The following is a 23672-nucleotide window of genomic DNA, read 5'->3' as shown; positions in this document are numbered from 1 at the left end:
TAAGTATCTGAAGTGATAGGAGTGTCATGTAAGTATACAACGAAGCCCTAACTGGAGAGGGCTCTCAATTAACACTTGACCAAAAATATTTTGTGACATTCCTTCAAATATAATTTCTTAAGTATGCTTTTAAAATGCCCATCTCTTACAGCATGTACAGCTCCTTAGGCTAACAGCCTAGTCCTGCACGTGATCTTCATTGTACAGATTCATTCCTGCTTTGGCTATCTGTCAGTGTTTTTTTTTTCTGTGAAATACTCCCTGGTATAACCTCTGACTTTAAAGGATGCCTATAAATATTTGCACTGGCTGTGGGGAAAAAGAAAAAAAAAAAAAAAACAAAAAAAGAAGGTTGAACCTTTTCAGAGAAATGCAGAGTTGAAGTGCAGGTGTGGCAGCCCGTGGGGGCTCTGGCAAGCGGGGGCTGCCGGCTGTTTTGCAGCCCCCCCCAGCCCGCAGCAGCAGGCGAGCGGCAGCGCCCACGGTTCCCTGAGCCGACAGCGACACCCAGGGCTCCCCCAGCACAGGCAAACCCCCTCTTGCCTGCACCCCTGCGCCCTGTCCTGCCGGGAAAGCTTGCCGGGGGGAGCCCTTCTCTGTTCCCGAATGGCTACGCTGATTGAGAAGGAAGTAGCATTTTACTGTAGTAATTTTGTCAACAGAAATCCCGTGTACTGGTGCACTGAGAGTAAATTAGATCAGCCACGGGCACCTCTACATTCAAACAACTGCGTTCACATGAAGTGGGTTGTACTTTTTCACCTCTATTAAAATAGTTAGGATGGTATTATTTGTTTGCAGCTAAGGTCAAGACAAAGAGCTTATTAAACCCCCCATTCCTGCTTCCTCACTACAGCGAAAAACTCACTGAGGCCATACTGAAATTATTTGGGTAAGCTTTCGTTGAAACAGTGTATAAACCGAGATGAACAGGTACACTCAAGGGATATGTCACCATCAAAATAACAGGTGCAGGTTCCGTAACAGTGAGTCAGACTTTTATTAAAATGACCCTGAACAACCTCCTGGAGACACATACCTGAACAAACAGGGGTAAAATCATTAGAGAGGTAAGAGAGTACCAGGCAATAATGACTCTAGAAACATATATCAACAGAAGCGGACCACCACCTTAGAATTGCTCAGCACACAAGATGTACAGAGAACAACCCAAATTACACAGCAGTTGCCTGTACTTTCCACTCCCAGAATGTGAAAGCTGTCTGGCAGTCCCTGGGCTACTGGCCGTGTCACCGGTGTACAGCCCACACGGCTGCTGAGGTAGTTTCTTGCTTGCTTTTCAAGACCAGGCTTGCTTCAGACCTGAAGGGGATGCCTGCTCCTCTGCAGGGCAGGAGGCAGCTCAACTGGAAAAGCACCAGGCTGAAACAGCAGCAAATGAAGCAGACCTATGACTGTAGTTTTACCACGATGCAGAGAAGTTCTAGAGGTGAAGGGGATGAGGGAGGTTCAAAGTTTGTATGTTCCAGTCGAGAAGCTGAGGCTAATTGTGTAGAAAACAAATAAATGAAATCTGTGTTACAGCAGTTTAAAGCATAAAGGTGCAAAGTAGTGATTCTACTTTGAAACAGAGCATGAAAAGTTAGAGACTTCAGAAAGCATAGGAGTAAGTAATCCATGAACTGATGGTCAGGCTTGACCATACATGAAAGCATACTTGGTCACTCCGGTACAGTACCATGGGCTCTTAAAAAAAAAAAAAAAAAAAAAGGCATCCTTCTCTAACTGAAACAGACTTGTAAGTAGTACTCTGAAAATCAGGACTAAAGTGTCTGAAGCTGAGCATCCAAAATGTGCAGCATCTCTGAGTCATTTGGTTCTCCTGAAAACGTGTGTCTGTCCATAAAATAATTGCACTTTCATATATTTGCTGGGTGCTTTCAAGCTGTCTCCATGTTTAGTAGGGTTTATACTAAACTAGTTATCTTTCTACCTGCTTTTTCAAGGAAATATAAAGCAAACTTGTTTATTCCTGCCATAGCACAGCTCAAAATGGGGTATTTAGAAAGCCAGCAACCCATACCCCATCAATGTGAGACTGTTGCTACAGTCCGCAGCTCTATACCACTGGCTTTCCTTAGTACTTTTTTTTCCTTCAGAATTTGGTAAGAAAGGTTATTTAAAAACCAGTCTACATCTTGATAATCTTCAGGCCACCGCAAATACTGACTCCTTTGTAAAAAGATTCTAATTGGTTTGTGTTTCATCAGTTGATATTGAGAAAGTGACCCAACCACTACCATAATGAGGACATCTTTCAGATCACAAAAGTACCTGCTCTGGGCAAAATTAAAGGCTTCCACACACCACCCATCTTTGAGAAACTGCCTGGTCACAATGCAAATTGTTTTCCTGCTGTTGCAAATGGCATCACGAATATTATCGATATGTTCTTCCCCAGGCAAGAAATCTCTTTCCTCAAAGCACAAGGTAAATCTGTTTTTATCAAAATACTGGGAATCCAGGTGCTTTAGCAAAGAATTCTGGACCCATTCAAAGTCATTTTTGCTGTAGCACAAATATGCATCATATCTGTATTCACTTTTATCTGCTACTTGTGGATGGCTGCCTATCATTTTTTTGGTGATAGTTTTATACCAGACAAAACAAATCCCCCGACAGCGAGTAAAAATGATGACTGCCATAAGAAACATCAGAAGAGTGATGGAGGTGAAGAGGAATACTGAGAACCTGAGTGTCTGCTGGAGTTCATCTTCGTTGCAACCATCATATGTCAGAGACGACAGTAACACCCCTGCAAATGCAGGTGGGTACACACAGTACCTGTCAGATTGTGAGCCAGCCAGGGTTACATTGGTTTCATTTAGCCACACTAGTAGGCTCTTTAAAGTACAATCACAGACATACTTATTATGTGATATATCCAAAATACTCAAAGTCATAAAGACTCCGGGCTCAGGGGAAAAAAGCTGGTTTCCAGATAAGTTTAGGTTTGTTAGGCTTTGTGGAAAAATCCCAGGAGAAAGATGAGACAATAGATTGGAAGCTAAATTAAGTCTTTTCAGAGATGTTAGACCTCTGAAAATCTCCTGTGGAAGAGCACTAAGGTAGTTGTTATTTAGATGTAGAACCTGAAGTTTGGACAGTGCCCCGAACACATCCAAACATAAATCTCTCTCCCATACAAGCTGTAGCATATTTTCACCTAAATCCACATAGATTAGCTGACTGTTTTCTATAACATTATCACTTTTCACACAGTAAGAGAAGCGATTCTGTTTTAAGAAGATATACTGCACATCTGGAACTTGGAAAAGACTATACAGGTCACCCAGGTTTGCCAACCAATTTCTTTCGAATTCAAGGTGTGTTGCCGCTATTTTTGTGTCAGCTACAGACATCAGCTTATTGTCACCTAAAAAGGCAGAGGTCAGATGTGGAAAGGTAGGCAATTTTTTAATGGCGTTGTCTCGGAGATCAATTATTTTCAGACTTACTAAATTACTGAATGATTTTTCACCAATCATCCCGATATGATTTTGCTGTAAATCAATATACATCACACTATTTAGGCCCTCAAAAGTATAATCGTACAACTCACCTAAAAGATTACTTGAGAGATTGAGAGTTTTTAGGTTTCCTAAGCCAAAAAATGCCTGCCTTTGGATTTGATTTATCTTGTTTTTGAAAAGATTCAGCAATTCCAGATTGCCAAGGCTTTGAAAGATTAAAGAATTGAGAGAGAAAATGTAACCATTTGAAATATCAAGCAAACGAAGATCACTTCTTGCCAGTCCTGCAAACGTATCATTATCTGGATTTTTTAAATTATTAAAGCCAAATCCTGAACCCATTGTATGAGACCTAAATATCAAAGAACCGATTTGAGTCCCTTTGATGGCTGTAGAGAAATATTGGACATTCTCTGTGCTCCAGCCATTGTCACTAAGGTCTAGTGAGTTAAACGTAATATTTCTGAAAGGATTTGGGCATTTGGCCCAGGCCATTTCATCTGTCTTGTACAAATTATTAGAACTGAGGCTAAAAAATAAAAAGTGTTTTCCTCGGAAGCTGGTAAGATTGCTTTCACACAGGTTGGATATCTTGTTGAATTTCAGGTCCACGGTTTTCAAGAATGTTAGATTATAAAATAAGGGATGAGGCTGAAGTTTTGTGATTTGGTTCCCTGAAAGGTTCAAATCTTCTAACGAGCTCAGATCTTGAAAGTAACTTTCCTCTAGGATGGAATCTCCAAGGTAGTTCTGAAACAGACGGAGTACAGTCAGACTTGGCAAGCCCACAAAAGCATCAAGATCCAGTTGAAGAATCCTATTGTGTCCCAAGTCTAAGACACGAAGGTTTGGCAGGTTCCTGAAAGCTCCTTTTCCTATGGTCACAGGATAGACATACTGCATTCCGATTTCCAAGAGCAACAAGTGCTCCAGCAGTGGAAATGAAGTTGCAGTCACTTGTGTGATATAGTTGAAAGTTAGCAAAAGCTTCACTGTATCCTTTGGCACAAGTGGAATATCTGTAAGGTTGCAGAAATAATATAGGGAGACTTGGGCTTCTGAATAACAGCTTCTAAATGCACATATATTACTAGTTAGTGATATTCCAAAGACAAGCACTAGCTGTTGATGTAACATCACGAATCTATGTGAAAAAAAAAAAGTGAAAACAGTAAGCATTAATTCTGTAGTTGGCTATCTATACAGTAAATTGTACAAGAGCACATTTTTAACAGTTGTAGAATAAAAGACTAATGTCACACTGAAAATTACTAGTGATTTGAGATTTATCCTTTCTCTGAAGTCTAACAGGCATCATCTGGCAGGCTGGCTGGTTGGAAGATGGATCCCAAAGAGATGCAAGCACCTCCTACAACCTCAAAAGTAACCCTCCTTTAAGTACCTTAAGGGTGGCACCAAAACCCCACTAGGTTAAGTGTGAAAATCTTGGCCTAGCCATTTAATTTGAGTCATGGAACTGATAATGCTGGAATATTGGCTTAATTCCTTAATGAGTTATCCAAACAGGTTTAAACAGTTCAGCTTACCAAAGTAAAGTGCAGCCATCAAGCCATCTCAACAGGCAGGCCAATGCTGCTCTTTCCCCAAGCGCTCTCCTTGTGAGGGCAATCATGCTATTTGGATTCGGCTTGCTGCCACACAGAAGTGCCTAACAGTCATGAATTTTTAAAAGGGGGACCTCTTTTGGGGCTCCTTGAGCCTCAGATTAGCCCTGCAATACAAAATTGTTCTTGAAAGGGTTGTAAAATAGTTTTGAAAGTATAGGCAGGAACAAGGCTAACAGTGAAGTAAAAGAAAAAAACACAGTAGCCTGAAACTGTGCTCCAAGATTTCACGTTTTATGAAAACTACATTTCCTGAACTGTAAATTCCTAAGTTATACACAAAAGTGCCTAACATCATTTATGCAGCTCACTGATGAATCCATTTATTAATTTATTCCCACTCTAGATTTTCCTTGCATGATGCCATCTGTCTGCCTGTTTCTCTCTCTTTATCTGAGACAAATACCTCTTCAGAGGAAGGAAGGTCTTTTTTATTGAGCATGGTAAAGAACAGAGCAAATTATTAGCCCTGAAGTGGTTGTTCATGTACCCTAGTTTAAAAAACCTTCTAAGTAGGACTGCAACCATCTGCCTCTCCTTTTAAAAAAGCATTTATTGAAATGAAATGACAACACAATGAATAATTTTTGTGACCTCCAGGCACAATCTGCTTAAATGGTAGGTGTAAATCCTTGTCGAACCAAACTCCCAATGGCTATCTAACGTCTGCAAAGTGAATCTACTTCAGAGAGGAAAAAAGTTGGCCTTTGAGCCAGTAATCGAAAAGAGGTAAATCCCACTAATTATTATTATGATGTGAGAACACTGCTTCTTTAAAGCACAAGTACAAAATTCTACGCAGAATATTGCACTTGAACTAAAATCATCTTACACTTCTTGCCATCATACAAAGTGATTTCCGGGAAATGAAAAAGCACATTAGCAGAAACCACTATGATATTCCCATTGCAAATACCAAGTGAAAGTGTGAGCCATTTTTTAGAGACTATCTGCTAAATAGGAAGTACAAGGATATTCTAGGACCATTGAATCTCATAACTAACACAATCTCACTGTACTTTGCATTTTCAAGGACATTCTCAAAGTCATATGATTATACTAAAACCTGAACTTGTAACAGCTGTGACTACTAGGGTAAGTCTGCAAATTTCCACCAAAGAGGCTCAAACACCATTTGGGAAACACACGTAACTTGCAACTTGAAAGACTAATCTTGTAATTTTTTAAGACAATTTTATGGTTTTGGGACAAGATCTGACTCTTGAAAGTAAAAAGAAATATGAATATAGGATAGAGTGCTGAATTCTTAAGTCCTGGCATTCAAATTTCACTCACATTTTGTCTCACTAAGGAATTTAGGATGTGCTGCATATATATATATATAATGTTTGGTTTTATGACTAAAAAATGTAGTAGGTTATTAAAATAAGACACAACTAAACATACAGCAGGTCATTCAAGATCTTGTTTACTTTTCTCTTTGAGACAGGAAAACAAAACACCAAGTCTCCCTTTTATTATTTAGTAACTATTACAGTGGTTCTTGTTGACACCAACATATGTTTAGCACAAATAGTTTTAAATTACATTTATCTTCCAGACATTTACATTTCCATTCCTTGTATTTGCCCAAACACTATGGCTGGTTTTTACAGTTTGGGCAAAATCACTTCACCACCAAAAGCAGTGACAAAGTACTTTAGAAGTCAAAATTTAATAGATGTGTGTCAACTTACCACAAGAAAAAGCTCAAAATGTTTAGAGTGGAAGTATTAGAAAATGTTCTTATTTTTAAATGTACAGATGTAGTTTTATTTTTATCATTAGAAAATAAGAAAATGGTGAAATATTTCTAGCCACCTTTGCTTTTACTTATTTGCTTTTCCACATTCTTGTAAGCTAAAGAAGTCTCTAACCATCTCTTTAACAGTTGTTACACTCTACATCCACTCTGGTTTGGTGACAAGGAAGATTTCATTCGTAAACTCTTTGATCCCTCATTTTTTTCTGTGTAAGTTACTACCTTTTCTCCTGAATCTTGGCCCTCCATGAGCAGGAAGAGGATGCTGGCAGTGAGATGCCTCTTACTGCTTTCATGAGGACAGCAATGATTTTTAATTTAAGAGAATCCCTCCATGTAGCATTTTATACAACCCTTCACCATTGTACGTGAGCACCTAAAACCTTTTGGGAAGAATATTCCTCCCACAAAATGAAAACCATCCCACTCAGTTACGTGCCTGTGCATGGACGTGGAGATGAAGGGATGTGTAAATGCTTCATCTGTTACTGAAAACTGGAGCAATGAAATTTAGAGAACCAGAGCTCAGCTGGTGAGATTTTATTTCCTTCTGCTGCACTGATGTCAGAAGGAGTAAGTGGTGAAGGGAAGGGGGAAAGTAGAAGGGGAAAGTAAAAATGCAGCAAAAGCTTTTGGGATGTAAAGTCCTAAGCAGGGTATGTTTTTGAGCAACGGAAAGAAATTTTACAATGCAGAGTGGATATTCTACCTAGATCTAAAGGCAGCAAGTGAGTGCACACAGAATGCAAATACTCTCGCTCTGGTCTCAGCCTCCTCAGGGAGTGTGTGCCTGGATCAGGGAAGGCCAATGCAGATGCTGTGAGTTGTCTGGAACTGACTAACACTACTGCCCTAACTTTTTTAGAAACTCAGTTTTGTTAACTTGCTTTTAAATCACCCTGAAACCTCCACTAGCACAGCAGAAAAGGAAAGGAGCTGGCAGTACCTGTGAGTGGATGTTGTAGTAGTGCCTGTCTGTCTCAGCACAGCTGTGTACACCCTAGGACACCCACAGAGGCTGTCACTAAGCAGAGCCTGAAGTATAGCTGAAGAGGAGGACTAAGACTGTCTCCTTTTCAGTGTACACAAGCCAGGAAAGAAGTTATGAGTAACAACTCCCACATGGAGAGTTAGAAGGCACTTGCCATTCCCATTTCCACATCCCCAACAAAAATGCACTGCAGCCAACATAAACAAAGAATGGGTTACATACCCTATTTTTGTCCTTGGTGATGACCGAGAGTATTTGCTTGCTTTTTAAGAGAGTGACCTGAAAGGAAAGTTTCGGTCTCAGAAGTGGTTTTGTGCAGCATTCAGTAGCATGGTCACTCTCTTCAGCAGCCTCCCGTGCTTCCACCACATAACCCAGGTCAAGTACGAACCAGCACACGCCAGTGGCAGTGCCCAGGCGTGTACTGTAAGCGCGCAGGAAAACGGGCAGCGGGGCTAAGCGGTTCTCAGTTGTCAGCCACAGGTTTGGGGGAACCAAGCAGCAGTGGCACTGGCTATCTGGGTGGACTCTAAAGAAGACCAGTCTGCTATAATCGTCAATAAGATTTAAGGAGTTTAAAAATCTTTTCAATAACCTATTGCAGTGACCATGATATCCTCTTAAGGAGATTCTTCCTAAATGACAACTCAGTCAGCCGGAGGAATTGTGTGCCTACCACAAGCACAGACTGCTTGAATTAATTCCGCAAGATGACGTGCTGTGACCAAGAATACCAGTCAGTCAGGTGTTTGGGATGTGGTCAGTGGATAAAGAGGTAAAGAGAAAGGTAAAGCTGGTAATTTTTTTATTATCTGCACCAAAAAAAAAAAAGCAAATTTTTTGCTCATGCTAATTCTCACAAAAACATCCAGGCCATTTTCTGTAGGTCACTGAATCACAGATGAGTACGGTGTATATATATAATAAAGGTAGCAGTATCTTTTGATGAGTCTGTGAGAATCTCATCTCTAATTGCTGCAAGCCTGCTTTAGGATTAAGGGATAAACATTAATCCTACTGCCAAATTGGAAGGCTTTTTTTCCCTTTTGCTCCATAGCTAAGGGTCTTGCTGTTTGGACAGCAAGATGTGAGAGCTCACTTGGAGCCGGCACGAGTGCTGCTGTTACCTTGATGTCTTTCTGTGAAACACCACTAGTTGTCACATGTAGCACAAAAGCTCCCCAGAGAAAGGGAAGACAGACAGACAGGATTAAACAATTTCAGGGTCTATTTCTTGCCTGTAAAGTCAATGCATAGAAGATAGTCCTCTTTTCTCCCCTCTATACCCAAACTCGTTAGGCACCGAAGAAACAAAAAACATCTTAATTGTCCACCCCTTTTTTTTTTTTTCTATAGTGAGACAGGTTTGTGTATAAAATTATACTAACTTAAAATTTGATATGCACAATGCCTTCATCATCAGTGTACAACTTCTCTTGTGAATGTTTTGAAAATATATTTAAGCCAACTTCTGTATGTATATGTCCAGAGTCCAGCTCACTGAACAGATACTGTTTTATATTTATCTAACCTAAACTACACTGAGTTTGCAGCAGTGTTTATGAATAAGTTCCTAGACTGGTGCCACACTTCGGCTTTCTGGCAAAACCTAAGATTTGACATAATTCTCTGGTTTCAAATCTCATGAGCAATAGATGTTTCTGTGTAGAAAATCATATAATTTCAAATGTTTTGCTTCTGATTGTTAGATACTAACACAAATACATTCTGGCCAACTTCTGTCCCTCTCTTATGTTCATCAGAGTAGTGGTCCTGCCTGATAGGGATGGACACGTTTATAGTTGTGATCTAGTAATCTGGGTTCCTGCCTATATACAGCTTCTGGATTCTGCTTGAAGTAGTTATGCTCTTAGTATGAAATTGTTCTGGCATACTGTGCCTCTACATGGCATCCAACATTACTGACAACGGTTGCAGGATGTCTTTCCCAGACCAGAAACAGCAGTCAGTTGTTAAATTCTTTTGGGACAAGGGATTAACCAATTCCTAGTTAACACCAGATCTTTCTGACAGAAGCTGGCAAAATGCAGCACTCACAAACTGCATCAATAGAGAAATCAGCTGCAGCTACAAAGCCCATGGGTATGAAAGAGCCACTGGGAAAGGGAAACAATGAACAGGAAGAGTTTGGAAACTTTGGGAACATGAGGACATTTTTGCTTAATGTTAAACCTGACTCAGTATAGATAATCTCAGGTGGACTCTGAGATTTCAAAGGGCTCTTGATTCAGTCCACAAATTCTGGAACAGGAATCTTGGCAAAGTCAAAGAAATACTTTCTTTCTTCTCTCCTCCTTCCTCTTTCTTCAAACCCAGTTAACTTTTGAGAACAAATGTTAGGAAAATGTTCATATCCTGATAGTATTAAAGTTTAAATACCTATCTTTGTACATCTGTAACTGATCATTGGCCATGTTGCATACAAGGTGCTTGGCATAGCTCCAGGAAAGGGGTTATGTTAGATACAGCACTCTACTACCACTCAGCCATGCTGTCAGGACGAACCTGAGCTGTAAGATACAACGAAACCCACATACAGCTTGTGGGCAGTTGGGGCTGAAATGGTCTCTCACAGTTTAGCAGTGTGGGGTGGCTGAGCCAACCCAGAAGGGCTGCAGGAGCCTATGCGGGACTCCACTCCTGACCTGAGATTTGGTATGTCAATGAATGATCTCAGTTCCAACTGCCATCTTCTTTTCTTCAGTCCTTTTCTCTTTTCACTATACTTTGGCTTAGGCGTGGACCAAGGGCACCAGCATATGGAGGGGGTTTAGCTCCTACATTAGTATGACCTACTGCATCTGTCCTCCTTCCACATTGCTTTTTAGTCTGGATGTAATGGTAAGACTTAAGTTACCTGCCTGGGGAATTTCGGATGTTAGCTGCCCAGTTAGACTATTAACCCCCGATCAAAGTCTCAGAATAAAGACTAGAAAGCACGCACAAACCTAACCCAGCCCACGCACAATTATGTGACCTGTCTCCTGGTACATGGCTCGTGCAGCTCCTGTCATATTTGGATTGCAATGACCCTTCTGTAAACATCCAAGCAGACTTGGAAAACAAACAAACAAACAAACAGAAACCCCCCAGAATAACCAAACCCCACTGCAAATGATGGAAACTTGTCTGTTTATGTCATGGGACTGAAACTTCCTCTTAAAGTATCTAGAAGAGTTCAGCTGGTTACCTGTGACTTACAAGTTTTCTGAGAATGGATGCAAGCTACTGGGGCTAGAGCTGTAGCTTTGGAAACTGGTACCTCAAGGTGGAAGGAGATGCTAAAGGAAGAACTGAGGAGTTACTATAGTTCTCCAATTCTGCAAAACAAGGGGAATACTGATTGGATGCAACATTATGCCAGAGACGTGTACTGGCAAAGGGAAGTAAAGGCCAGTAACATCAGTTGCTATTTCTGTACTCAACACTGGGCTCTAAAGATGAAGTCTGGTTATGAATTTTAGCTAACCTAGCATTTGGGATTAAACAACCAAAATCAAGCAAGCAGTGTTCTATTCCAAAATAATTCAAGGAGTTTATTTTCCAACTCCTGCTCAGCAAAAAATCCTCACAGCTCCTGCATTCTTGTTTGCACAACCAAGCTTCTGTAGGAGAGATATAAGGTACTGTTACCGAACATATTTACGTTCTCATAGCCTCGTGGTTAAAGCAGTTTCCTTGAGTGAGAACCAGACTGAAGTTTCTCAGACTGAGGAAGCCTAGATACTCAGGTCTTCCACTTCCTTCAATGGTCTAACTGGGTCATAATGTCAGAGACCTCTCCTTCCCTTGGGTAAAGTTTGAAAGAAGATGTATGGCTAGTGTGCCCTGCACTAGACCCAAAGCTGCAGCTCTGCTAGAAGCGCTCCATGCGGGCTCCCCCAAGGAGGCCGTGTTCTTCATATTGACCTCCTCAACATCTGCAAGTGCTGTGCAAGGCTCTTCACCCTGGGGTGCTCCCGTGCGATGGCTTACACGTACTGGGAGCAGCGGCAGAAATGGTGGTGCCATGTGAGTTCATGGCTGAAGGAAAGGCTTTTTGGATCAGTTCTGGGGGACTTGGCTGCCTAAAATCTGCTGAAATTCACCTGAATAGACAAATGTGTCTCAGTCTCATTCTTCAATTCTTGGGTCCCTTCCTGCCATCCAAATAAAAGTCTCCCTGTTCAGTTTTCCCTATATATTCACACGTCACAATTCTGTAGGGAATTAAGAGTCATTCCTACTTCCTGGAGAAAGTGCAGAACACGTAAAATATCCTCGTCTAATACCCTAATATCGTTAGTCTTTTCTTCACTCATGGCAACAATTATGGGCATCTTTCCCACAGGCTGGTGATGCACACTGACTGTGAAGGACTATTTGTATTTGGTGCTTGGTTAAATTTCTCAGGAAAAATCCCAAAGACCTTCAAAGAACACCCTTTTTCTTTTAATCTAACAGAAAGCCTACCGACAAGGAGTTTGTTTGTAATATTTATCTAGGTCATAAAAAAGATCTTGAAAGATATATTACAAACAGTAAGCCTTTGTTCTTAGACTGGCCACATAAAGGCCAACTGTTGTGAAAATTTGTATTGCTGCTGTTATCTGATTAGATCAAATCTACTTACTGAAACAAAAATAAAGCTCCAAGCTTTTGCCCAGGCTCTAAGCCATCATAATATATGCATTTCTGCTCATAAAAAGCTATGCAGTGTAAACATACTTTTCTTCATGGGGCCCCTCTAGCCAATTACAATCTAAAAAAGAAACAATTTAATTCATTGGATGATTAATGAATGTGCCCCTTCCCACCCCCTCAGCTTCTCCCCTGAGTTGCTGGGATGCTTAACTCAAATACAGCATTTTCCAACTTTAAATCAGGAAGCATGTTATAAGGCAAGTAAGTACTGTGACAGTTTCTATCCTTGATGGAGAAAACCCAAGGCAATAAGGCATTTAATGACCTGACAGAGCAGAAGGATCATAAAAAACAGCCACTGGTTTGGGTAATCAGAAGCTACCCGTGGGATGTAATGTTCTAGCTCCTGTTCATCATCTAGATTTGTTTGGGTTTATTTATTTATTTAATATCCCCTCATTATATGGTGAGATGCGGACACATGAAGACAGTGTGATTCCTCTATTCTTATTATATTTTAACAGTTCTTTAAAAGAAAGCAGTCTCCAGAAGGACAGGAAAATAAACTTGAAAATATAGACTAAAACATGCTCTGGGTTATTTCTCAGAGGGACATGAGGAAACTGAATAGGCCCAGGGTGGGTGCTGTAGTCCTGGACTCCAGCCCCTAGCCCCAGCTCAGTTGTTCTTAGCCACTAGCACTGTTTGGAGTGTCTTCCTCCTCAGCAGAGCCAGCCTGCTCTCTTCCCTGCCTGAGCACTCAGCGGGGCTGGTTGTTCCAGTGAAATGCCCAGCGCTGGGCACTGGTCCATCATCTGCCAGTCCAGGCTCCTCTGCCCCTCTGATGGGGGATGATGAAGGCATAGCGAGCCTCAGCTAGGCTCAAGAAGAGGAACAACAAGGTTTCTTACACTCTTCCAGGTCCTAGAGGAAATTAACTTCTCAAGGCTTCTGTGAGGACAGTGAAGATTCCTGTTTGTTGGTTTTTGTTTGTTTGTTTGTTTTCCAGCTCAGTGCTACAGTTGTCGCTGCACAAAGCTCAAAGCTGCACAAACCACCCAGGGGCAGTCACGGTCACCACTCAGGTATTCTTGCCTCACACCCTGAATCCACCTTGACTTCTTCTTTGAAAACTGTCATGTGATAACTGCCTGGTCTAGACTAGAAGCCACTCCAGGAAAATAGTGCCTCCTTCCTGTTGGTGTCCCTTCCCTCTAAGCTATCACTTTGGACTCTTGTTTTCCACAAAGTGGATTTAGCCCAGGGACAAAATGTCCTTTTTTTGTGCTCATAGGATAATTAGAAGCAGCCAGGATTAAAACTCTCACCTGGAAAAGATCAAAGTGTTAATAGGAAAGAACTCTCAAGAATCTCAGCCAGGCTTTTAACTTACAGGAGGCCAGCTTTCATAGATGGGACAAAAGTCTTGAGGAAGCAGCAGTAAGTGAAGAAGCAGTGTTCGGGCTGTAACTCCTAGGGTCACAAGCAGAGCTCCATACAGCCTCACCTGCAAAGCTAACCTTTTCATAAAGCTCATCAGCACTGCCTGTGAAATAGTGGTCAGGCATAAAACAGTGGTGATGGCTTGGCAGCTGAGGTCAGCAAAGATGACTAAATGGCTAGCCGGAGGGGAAATGGCATGGTTGCCACACCTGCACTCCTGGGACCGGATCTGGGCACGTTATTTGTTAAAGAACTATTAAGAGTATGGAGACAGGTGCCTAAACATGTGGAGCCAAAGGGAACAATGGATAACAAAGAGATGTTTGCTTTCACAAGTCTTCCGCACATACACTTAAAAAAGGCAATTAAAAGATAACAAGCTGCAAATGCCCAGTGACAAAAGGACCACAAACATAGTACAAAAGAGAGACAGCCAGCCAATCTGCCCAGCATTGAAGTGAAGTTAGAAACCTGCTCCACTCTTTCCTGGAATGGAGATGTTGAAAGGATACCTTCTATATTTCTTTGAAATGGGCTTTAGATCAGAAGAAATTTGAGTTAGCTCATAACTTGTTGGTGGAGGAGAAAAATGTGAAAATTCCACTCACAAGTATAACTGACATAACTTTATACTGTAGAACCTGTTGCGTGAAGAAGACCTAAAAAGTGAAGAAGGTAGAAAAGCAGCTAGTAGCCTTTCTGAAACAGTTCTTGCATGAGGCTGTTGGTGAGTTAGCTATGTCATTGACTCACAGTATGGTAGGGCTCATGTGCACATATATCCCACGTCAAGTGCTTATGTACTGATTATCCTTATACAAGATGGTCCCAACCCAGCCAAGAATAGCTGTGACAGAGGCTAACCTGCATGAAAGGCATTTAGAATAGAAGCAGGAGACTGAATTATATACTCCATTCAGTGCATGTAGAAAGACAAGCACCTGATTTCTGAATCCATAAAAGACCTGCAGTCTGACACCTAGGGACTGCCAAAATGGAAATCCCCATACAGGTTATATTTTAAATTCTGTCCCTACCCAGCTCTTTCTGTAGAGAAAGCTAGCAATGTCTTCATTTACCACATTAATCTGTCATGGAAAACAGCTACACTCAATTCTGTTTTCTGCACAATGCAATACCAAAGCCATTTTTTCTCACAAATACCCATTAACTGTGGAAGCATTGGTTATTTTGGACCGGAGGCACTCTCCTCTTCCAACTGAGTGAGTAACATTCAAGATTCACTAAATCAAAGACATGTTTCAGCCTAATGAGGGGTTGGGGCCAAGAGGAAGGGAGGGAGATCTGCTCTGGGCAGTTTCCATAGTCTGACTACCCACATGTTCAAACCAGAAACCATCCTTAGAGAGCAGCCTGGAAACCCTTCTTGCCCTCCCCTCTAGTTCCTGCCTCTTACCATCTCAATCGATTTCTGGAAGTTCTTGCACAATGACACAGCTTCAAAAGGAAGCTGAAGAGTACCAAAAAAAGCCTGTTGCCAATTAGGAGGAAGACATATGTCTCATTTGCCCTTAGGCAGACAACGGAATGGAACAAACTCTCCCATGACCTGGGTGAACGCTCCTAGCCATAAGCCACTGAATTAAAGGTGTACAGTAACAATTCAGCACTCCGTTTTAAAACAAAGCAGCAGGCACTATTGTGTTTTGGGCTGAGTCTGAGCTAGAAGTACGCTTACATCAAAACACCCATGCAACATAGCTAGTGTGTAGTAGCTGCTGACTAACTGCCAGACTCAGGCATTGCTGAGCAGCCACAAAAGCAAAATGTTTCATGCTGAAATGCTGAAGTGAGGGGTGGGGAACCCCGCTGACATCTTGCAAGCTGGACCCTCCCAAGAGCAGGTGCAGGTGAGGCTGTGCCTCATCAAGGCCTACCTCAGATTCCTTTATGCCTTCTAGGACTTTCATACCCCATATATCTATTTTTTCCCCAGAAAAATAGTGTAACAATCCCTGTTGGCCTTGGGGAAGAAAAAAAAAATGCTAAATAACATTAACTGCTTTGAAAAATGCAAAGTGCAACCCAGATGCCAAAAAGTTCTCCTGGGATGGATAACACATCTTATTTCTTGGCGGCTCGGAGAGGAAAGGCAGCGGGTGGAAAGGGAAGGAGGCTGCTGATGCTTGGGCGGCTGCTGGCTGCGGAGGGCCTGGGTGAGGCTGCGGCTCCGTGCCCCGGCTCCCCGGCGACGGCCCTCGGGTCTCGCCGCAGCGGGGCCCCCCGCGCCGGGGCCCGGCAGCCGCCTCACGCCGGCCCGGCCCGCGCCGCCCGGGGCCCAGGCCGAGGGCACCGCCGCCGCTCGTCGCCCCGCTCGCTTTCCCGTCCCCCCGCCTCCCCCCGCCCCTACAGACCAGCCCGCTGAAGTGAGAACGCGCTTTCCAAACCTCAAACTTGCGTGAAACGGTTGAGGTGGCGAGCGGCGGGCTCGGCGGGCTGGGGAATGGCGGCTTCCCGGCTGAAGGAGCTGCCCTCAGGGAGGTTCGGCTTGCACGGCGGCTGAAACCGCGAACCGTGCCTCGGCTGCTGCCTCACGCGACGCCATGGTAAATAAAAGCCAGCGCCACACGGAGGTGGGGTGAGGCAGGGGTGAAGGACGGCGGGAAATGGCGATTGTGCGGCTATGGGATGGGAAAAAAAAAAAAAAATCTAAAAGAAAAAAGGTAGAGACAGCGATGAAGAGATACTGACAGGTAAATTCCCCAGCAGGGTGGAAATCCTGCCTGGCTTTCTGGGACCAGCCGCTGGATGCTGAGAAGGGGTCGGGCAAGGGGGGAGCCAGGCCAAGGGGTGCAGCTGGGGCACAAGAGCCAGCTTTTACAGGCTTTGCTCAAGATGAGCATTTGAGTCTGTAGAAGATGATCACAGCGATTTATTGCAGTCTAACCAAGGTAACAATTTGTGTTTGCCGGCTGCTTGGCGCTTCAGCTGTTTCTTCTGCAGGTCGAACGAGCCGGCTCATGCAATCTCCGTCTCTTACCTCCAGTACGGCTGATCCTCTGATGTGCCCTTAATCTCACTCAAGCTACCCGTAAGCAGCTGATCCTCTCCTCACATTCTTATCCTATTTCTAACAGTCATTATATTCCATTTTCTACATTACCTTATACTGAGTAGAATACTTAGGCTTGCTAAAGAAGTTAAGATTGAATGATAGATCTATAGCTGAAGTGATTTATTTGCCAGTTACTGTAATTCTTAGAGGAATCCAACAATTAAAAGGGGAGGTAAAAGAGAGGACAGGGTAGTTTTTATTTTAAAAAAATGATAGTAATTTAAATTTTCATTTTGCACTTAAATACAATTTCTGGAAATAGGTGCTTTTTGAAAAAGTGGCCACTTCTGAGCTAACTCTTGAGCACACTGCTGCCTGGGCATATCCACAGCAGTGAGCTGGGGATTGAGTAACATTGCATGGGAGACATAGGTGCCTAAAGCGTTGGATCTACAACGTATATGACGTTAACCAAAGCATGACCTAATCTGGACAGCTGGAAATGCAGAACTGAGGGTCATGTCTTAAGATTCACATTTTAAATAAAATACGGCTACACTCTCTTGGGGTTTTGCAACTCTCAACTGCTTTTGGAATTAATTGCTTAAGGCAGCTCTTGCTTGCAACTCCCAGCAAGTTGTAGCCCCTTCTTGTATACTTCCACTCAATGGTCAGATCACTCCTTCCAGAGCCTTTCTCTTCCTAATAGGATCTGAACTCTGCTTCTGTCCCTGATGTCCCCTGACATCCCACCAGACCCTGAGGATATCTAGGTAGGAAATTCTCACTCTTTCTTGCTTAGGCTGTTCTGCTTTGTGTGAAATCAACTGGGCCAGAGCTGACACCAAAGTGCCCGTCTTCATGCTTATCTGGGTTATGTACCTTTAATTACTGATACTTACGTTGCTCTTGTATTAAGTACTTGTAAGTGATTGCATATATATGCATTTTAATGGTATTAATGCACCTCTCTGGTTGCCTGTGATATGTTCTACTTACGTTAAATTGGGTGAGAGATTACAACACACTCAGGCACTGAAACAATAGTTCTAAGGCCACTGAAAACAGGACCTGTGTTTCTGGAGAGGCGTAATTTTGCTAAATTTGGAATACTGTGTTTAAATGAAGCGCAGGGAACTGGATACAACCAAACAAACCAGTTTAGGAAGAGTCCTACAGAATGCTGTCAGGTCACATGGGATATTAGAGAAGTATCTGGAAGCACCCAGTGTTTTATGCAAATTTACAGTGTGAGAAGATGGTTGCGATACTTGAACGCAAATATATAATACGTATTTTCTGTTCGGTCCTGCTTCTCTCTTACTTCTAATTGAATAGATGCAACTGGATACCTGAAGTTCTGAATATTTTCAGGATTACTCTCAGATGTAATTAATAGGAAAAGACAGTAAGTCTGTAGTAAGTCTCATTTCTACTCAGCCTGCTGCCACAGCACCTCTTTCCAGGTGGTGACAGTAAGAACCAGCATCAGGATTTAGACGTGTTTGCCCCCAGTTTACACAGGTCTCAATGTGTGTCTAATGTGGATACCTCACTTATAATCCTGTTGTAGCTTGCTGATGCAGGTGGAAAACACCTAGGTTTTTGTGGATCCTGTCAGTTTGGGCGTCTAACTGTTTGCCCATATACATAAAAGGCTGAAAAATTTTATATTGAGGTTACTGAAGAAAGGCCTAGAATCCAGTGACAGTTTAGGTGCCAGTTAAACCAGTTTCAGATTGTGAATAAAAACTTCAGAAGTGGCTGAAACAGCAGGTAAGCAGGACTGCTATCCTTTCATGGCTGTAGTCTTTAAGCATCTTTTTGTTTAATACATTATGTATATTTTAGCATGGAATCAGGGTACTCACTGCTGCTTGTTGTACAGTCAGCTGTTGCCAACAAGGGGTCACAAATTTATAGAAGTGGTTTTTGCAAAAGTTTGTGCCAAGTTATGGTTGGAAATCCAACCTGGAACTTCTTTTAGCTCGGTGCACTGACTTTGATTTATCACCGAACAATGCTCACACACTATTATTAGAACTGCAGATTTGCTTCTGGATTAAATCTCTCTGATTCAGTTATTAAAAACCTCCAAGTTTAATATGTGTAAATCACAGGACTCAATAAAAGATGCCAATATATTCAGCTACTGTGCTTGTGTAACTCAGAGAGAAAAGAAACAACCAAGTTGTCTGTTAATGCAGCCGTATTTTCTGTAGCACTGTGCTGACATCTTTCAGTGCCTCCATGCACAGAGGAAGTAACGTCATTCCAAATGATGCAGATGAGCATGTTATATTTTGATGACAAAAGGCACACCTACACAGCCCTCTCATGCTGTTTTGTCACTTGCAAGAAATGACAACGAAAGTTGTCTTTCTGCCAGGGTGTGTGTGTTAAGCAGAGACATCTTTCTTGCTCCTCCGTTGTCTTATGCAAGCCACATACACATTGCGAGCTAGGCACCTAGCAGGCACCATAAGGGATTAGGAAAGTGGGAGAAAGAAAGATGTCCTCTCCACTATACACCTGAGAGCACCAAAAATTAGGAACAATTACTTACAGAATTTTACTGTGTCCTAGATTTATGCAGCTTCTTGAAATTAAGCACCGAGATACCTAATTTTAGGCATGTTACTAATTTCAAGAAAATACCACGTATGAAAGTTCAACATATATAAAAAGTATACATAGAAGGTCAATAAATGCTTTAATGGATTTTGTAACAAATAGTCATTTGTCTCATATTTTGATAAAGACTGCAACAGGTTAATAGGCTGTTTATTGCCATGGTTTATCACTAGCTATGATGTCTTCTACTGATGTGCTTGTAATATTTCTAGTGTATCCCACTCCATTTTAAACATGCTAATAAAATACATTAATAATGTGCAACCTTTATAAGCCCCCCTTAAAATGCAACTAGGATATAATCTTTATTGAAATAAGACCCAAACAGGTACTCTCTCTTGTATTTAATGGAGTGCATTTAATACTGAAAAAATATGCTTCCAGCCAAAGAACAGGCCCTTGTGTGTGCTGGTTGTGCAAATGACATTTGCCAGTTGTAACGGACTTGGACTATGAAATTCTAATAGCCGCTGAAGGTTATCTATGGTGAATGACTAATACCTTCTAAATTAAGGTCTATAATTGCACTCTAGTGATTAATGCATTAAATTACTGGTTTCTTACATGTAAGACACTTACCAAATGTGTATCTTAGTGTACCTCTGGGCTCACCTATAATGTACAATAGGCAGGTGAAATACATGATCATTTCCCACAGGCTTCTTCTAAAGCAGGCTTCCACCCACACAAGATCAACACTGTAATAAGGTCATTATTTCTGAAGATACGCATTTTCATATCTTGCATAGGTAATGACATTAAGTTCCTTTACCTTATGAGTCTCAGTTACAATTATCATATTAAATGCCAAGAACTATTTGATTTTTTCCCACCTGGTTTTTACAAGAAACAGGAAAATCTGTCAACTTCTTAATAAACCTCCAGCTTTAAAAAAAAAAAAAAAAAGCACCGCTGTAGGTTGTGTTGCTTGTTTGGGGAATTATAAAAGTGTTTTAGAAAGCTTTTATCAAAGCAGTGAACACAACATTTTATCCACAGAATGGATAGAATAAGAGAAGATACGTTTCTACAGGTACAGAGATAATTATTCTCCCTTGTTGCATATAGAAGGATCCAAAATGAGCCTCTGCAAATTAATTTTTTCCTGATTTAGGTAGCATCCATTTTGATCTGAATGTGATTCTGGGAGCTTCATTCTTAGTGAGACTGAAGACTTTGGAGAGGCAGGTCTTGCATTTATATGCCTTTATAGCCTTGGCTACCACTGAGTTCAATTACACATACAACTCTCTTAATTTGAGCAAAGAAGATAAAAGCAAGATCAGTAAAGTTTAACTGAGCGAAGTTGCATCAACTGATGAAAGTGCTCTATCAGTCTACGACATAAGAATAGTTCAACATATTACATTTTAATTTGAAAATGTCGATATTTTAATTTTAACATGTGTTAAAAGCAAAGTTTCGTCTGTTGAAATTAGCATGGTCAGATCTTGGTAAAAAAGCTCTGAGCTGTTCTTACCGTGCTTTGGATTCTTAAAAATAAGGTAAAAATATGCAAAAGGGTAATGTCTGAGGAACTGATTCAGCCTTGCTTCTCTCCAAGGCCTAAGTAGGTTGTAGGAGAAGAACATACTCCCACACTTAAAATACAAATATATATAAAATACAGCCCTGGATTGTCTGACCTCCACAGCTGTATGGGGCAAATCCCTATTTCGGGCCCTGCTGCCAGGCCGGCCAGACGCAGCAGCAGCTTCCCCCCAGGCCACTCGGAGCAGAAGGAGACCTTTGTTCAGGCAGCGCGCGCCGGCCCAGCAGCTGTTCCCCGTATTCTGCAAAGAAAAGCTGACCGGAGCTGAAACCTGGTTTTATACTAACCTAAATACCTTTCAAATGTTGGGACTGTAGTAAAATGGCCTGTGAGAGCTTTCATGTTATTGAGTTGTCTGGCATTTGTATGTGAGTGTACATATGCATGCACTCGTGCAAGCTCAGGACTCTGCCCACAGAAATCCCCCGGGAATCACACAGCGCACGCAGCATCACGTAAGACAGGAGAGAGCCCCCCCAAATAATACCTGCATTGTTAACAAAAAGGGAGGGTGGAGGTAAGACAAAATCCACTGGTAACACCAAAAGAAATGTCCTGTGAAATTGAAAATCGTACATGCTGACAGTATGCCAAGGTTCTGCATGCAACTGGGATTTAAAAGTCAGCACCTCAACAACAGCCTCGTGACTCCTGTCGCACTTGAGGCATCTGTCAGTTAACAACAGTGTATTCAGCTGGGATGGTTGGATTGCTCCATTCTGACCACTTCTCCAAATGTGAAAATGACATGAATTGCAACATGTCATGTTGTACCACCCAAAACCACTAAGGGTGAGGAGAGCCTAAAACCAGCACATCACTTCTTGCACTCCCAGGAACGTTATTCTTTTAAGGATCTCCAAAGTGTTTTGATAGCAAATCATGTAATATCCTAGAGAAAAAGTCCTTAACATTTTTTTTCACATGGAAAGATGCCTGCAGGCATCAGAATAATAATCCGAAGTCTCGATACTAGATCCCATTTTTACCAGGAATCAGGAGGAAGTAATCTTCTACCCAGACTCGAGGGGAAGGACTGCTGGGTGGCCACGCAGGTTCCCAGGCTGGCTGGCAGCCGCTCTGCTGCGGCCGCGGGCACCGGTGCCCGGGGTGGGGGACACCCCAGAGCGGTGCCGGCAGCGGGACCTGCCCGCCCGGAGCTGCCGGCGGCCGCGCTCCCCGGCGGCGCCCGCCACCCCGGCCCTCCCCGCAGAGGCGACCGGCCGCTCGGCCGCCTGCCCCGCAGCCGGTAATCGCATCGACCGGGGGCTCACCGGCCAGGATGGAAAAAAACCCAGCGGTTGTGCCGGAGCTCATCCCCACGCCCGGTTTAGCCGCGCTTGCGGCCGATGCTGCTCGCCCTCCTGCTTTTGTGCCGACCGCCGCTGCCAGCCAGGAGGAAGCGGCGCTCGGAGCGGGGTGTCACGTCGCTTCTGGCTTCATCCACGCCCCAGAGTCCAACCTTTCCGGTATGAAATGTGTTTCACTTTTCCATGGCCTCTTCCTGTATTTCTCCTGCCTGTTTTCACTCGACAGCAGTTTCTGCTCATTTTTGCGCTATCAGCACAAGCCCTAAAACACTGCTCTTATCTACACCCGTTCCTGCCGTGGAAAGTGCTGCCGAAGGGAAAGAGAGATGCCGCAGAGGCGAAGCTTCTGTGACTCACTGCCGGTGAAGTAACCATCACCTCACAAATCACGTTTGCCTGAAAATAGCACGCTTGCCATTGTCAGTAACGCCACAGATTGCTGATATTTCTCGTTTACTTTGTACTTTTGAGAGAATTTTGTGCTTAGTCACCTTTGCTACTGGCTTGCCTGGCCAAAGCACCACTACTTGTACTGACAGAGCTGTGTGGGTCAAGGCCCAGGGCAGATGGGCTACAACAGTATGAACTTGTATCTCTTTTCCACTAGCGAATATGGTGCAAATCCAGGAACAGCCTTCAGCAGTGAACAGCTGTTGTTTTTAAGAGAGCAGAATCAATTCTCTATGACCATGCCAAGGGGTAAAGGAGTTGCTCAAGTAGAGCATTTCCCAGTTATCACAAATTTGTGCTTTTGAATTTTTTGGCATTTCCTACCTTCTTAGAATCATAGAGAAACAGCTGTGTTTGGCATCTGCACATGTGAGGCCATCTACATTTGGAATTTAAAATCTATCGCAATCTGCCTGGCAACAGTTTCCCTGGAAGATTTCAGCGTATACTTACTGCTCTCCACTGTCATTCTTCATTTCTTTCTCTGTGATCCCGCTAATCAAAGCCTTTCCTCATTTTCCTTTTAAGGTCCAAACTCTCTTCACTCTGTAAAAGAGAAAAATACTAATCAACTGTCAAAGGTCTTGAAACTGTTGTATTTGTGTTGCAGCCTGTGATGATTACAGAGGACTCTCTCTGACCAGCAGCCTGGGGTGTATGCCTTTCTCACTCAGTAAACAGATCTTTTCCACAGAGCTCAGATACATAATTGCATGGCAGAGGCTGTTTCTTTCCAGCAAAAGCACTTATG

At 42.6% G+C, this 23672-nt stretch overlaps 1 protein-coding gene across 1 annotated transcript; it reads right to left on the bottom strand.

Annotated features, from left to right (window-relative positions):
• Positions 1-981: 981 nt before the first annotated feature.
• TLR5 (toll like receptor 5) lies at positions 982-23416 on the bottom strand. Its single transcript, XM_032989438.2, has 2 exons — positions 23375-23416; positions 982-4638 (listed from the first exon to the last, which is right to left on the bottom strand). Exons 1-2 carry the CDS (start codon positions 23395-23397, stop codon positions 2049-2051), a joined length of 2613 nt encoding a protein of 870 aa, XP_032845329.2. The 5' UTR covers positions 23398-23416; the 3' UTR covers positions 982-2048.
• Positions 23417-23672: the final 256 nt, after the last annotated feature.

This window comes from Tyto alba, unplaced genomic scaffold (assembly GCF_018691265.1).
Source record: "Tyto alba isolate M040663 unplaced genomic scaffold, T.alba_DEE_v4.0 Super-Scaffold_16, whole genome shotgun sequence".
Taxonomy (NCBI): Eukaryota; Metazoa; Chordata; class Aves; order Strigiformes; family Tytonidae; genus Tyto; species Tyto alba.
The sequence above is the reverse complement of the archived record's forward strand: the minus strand, read 5'-3'. Positions and strand labels throughout refer to the sequence as shown.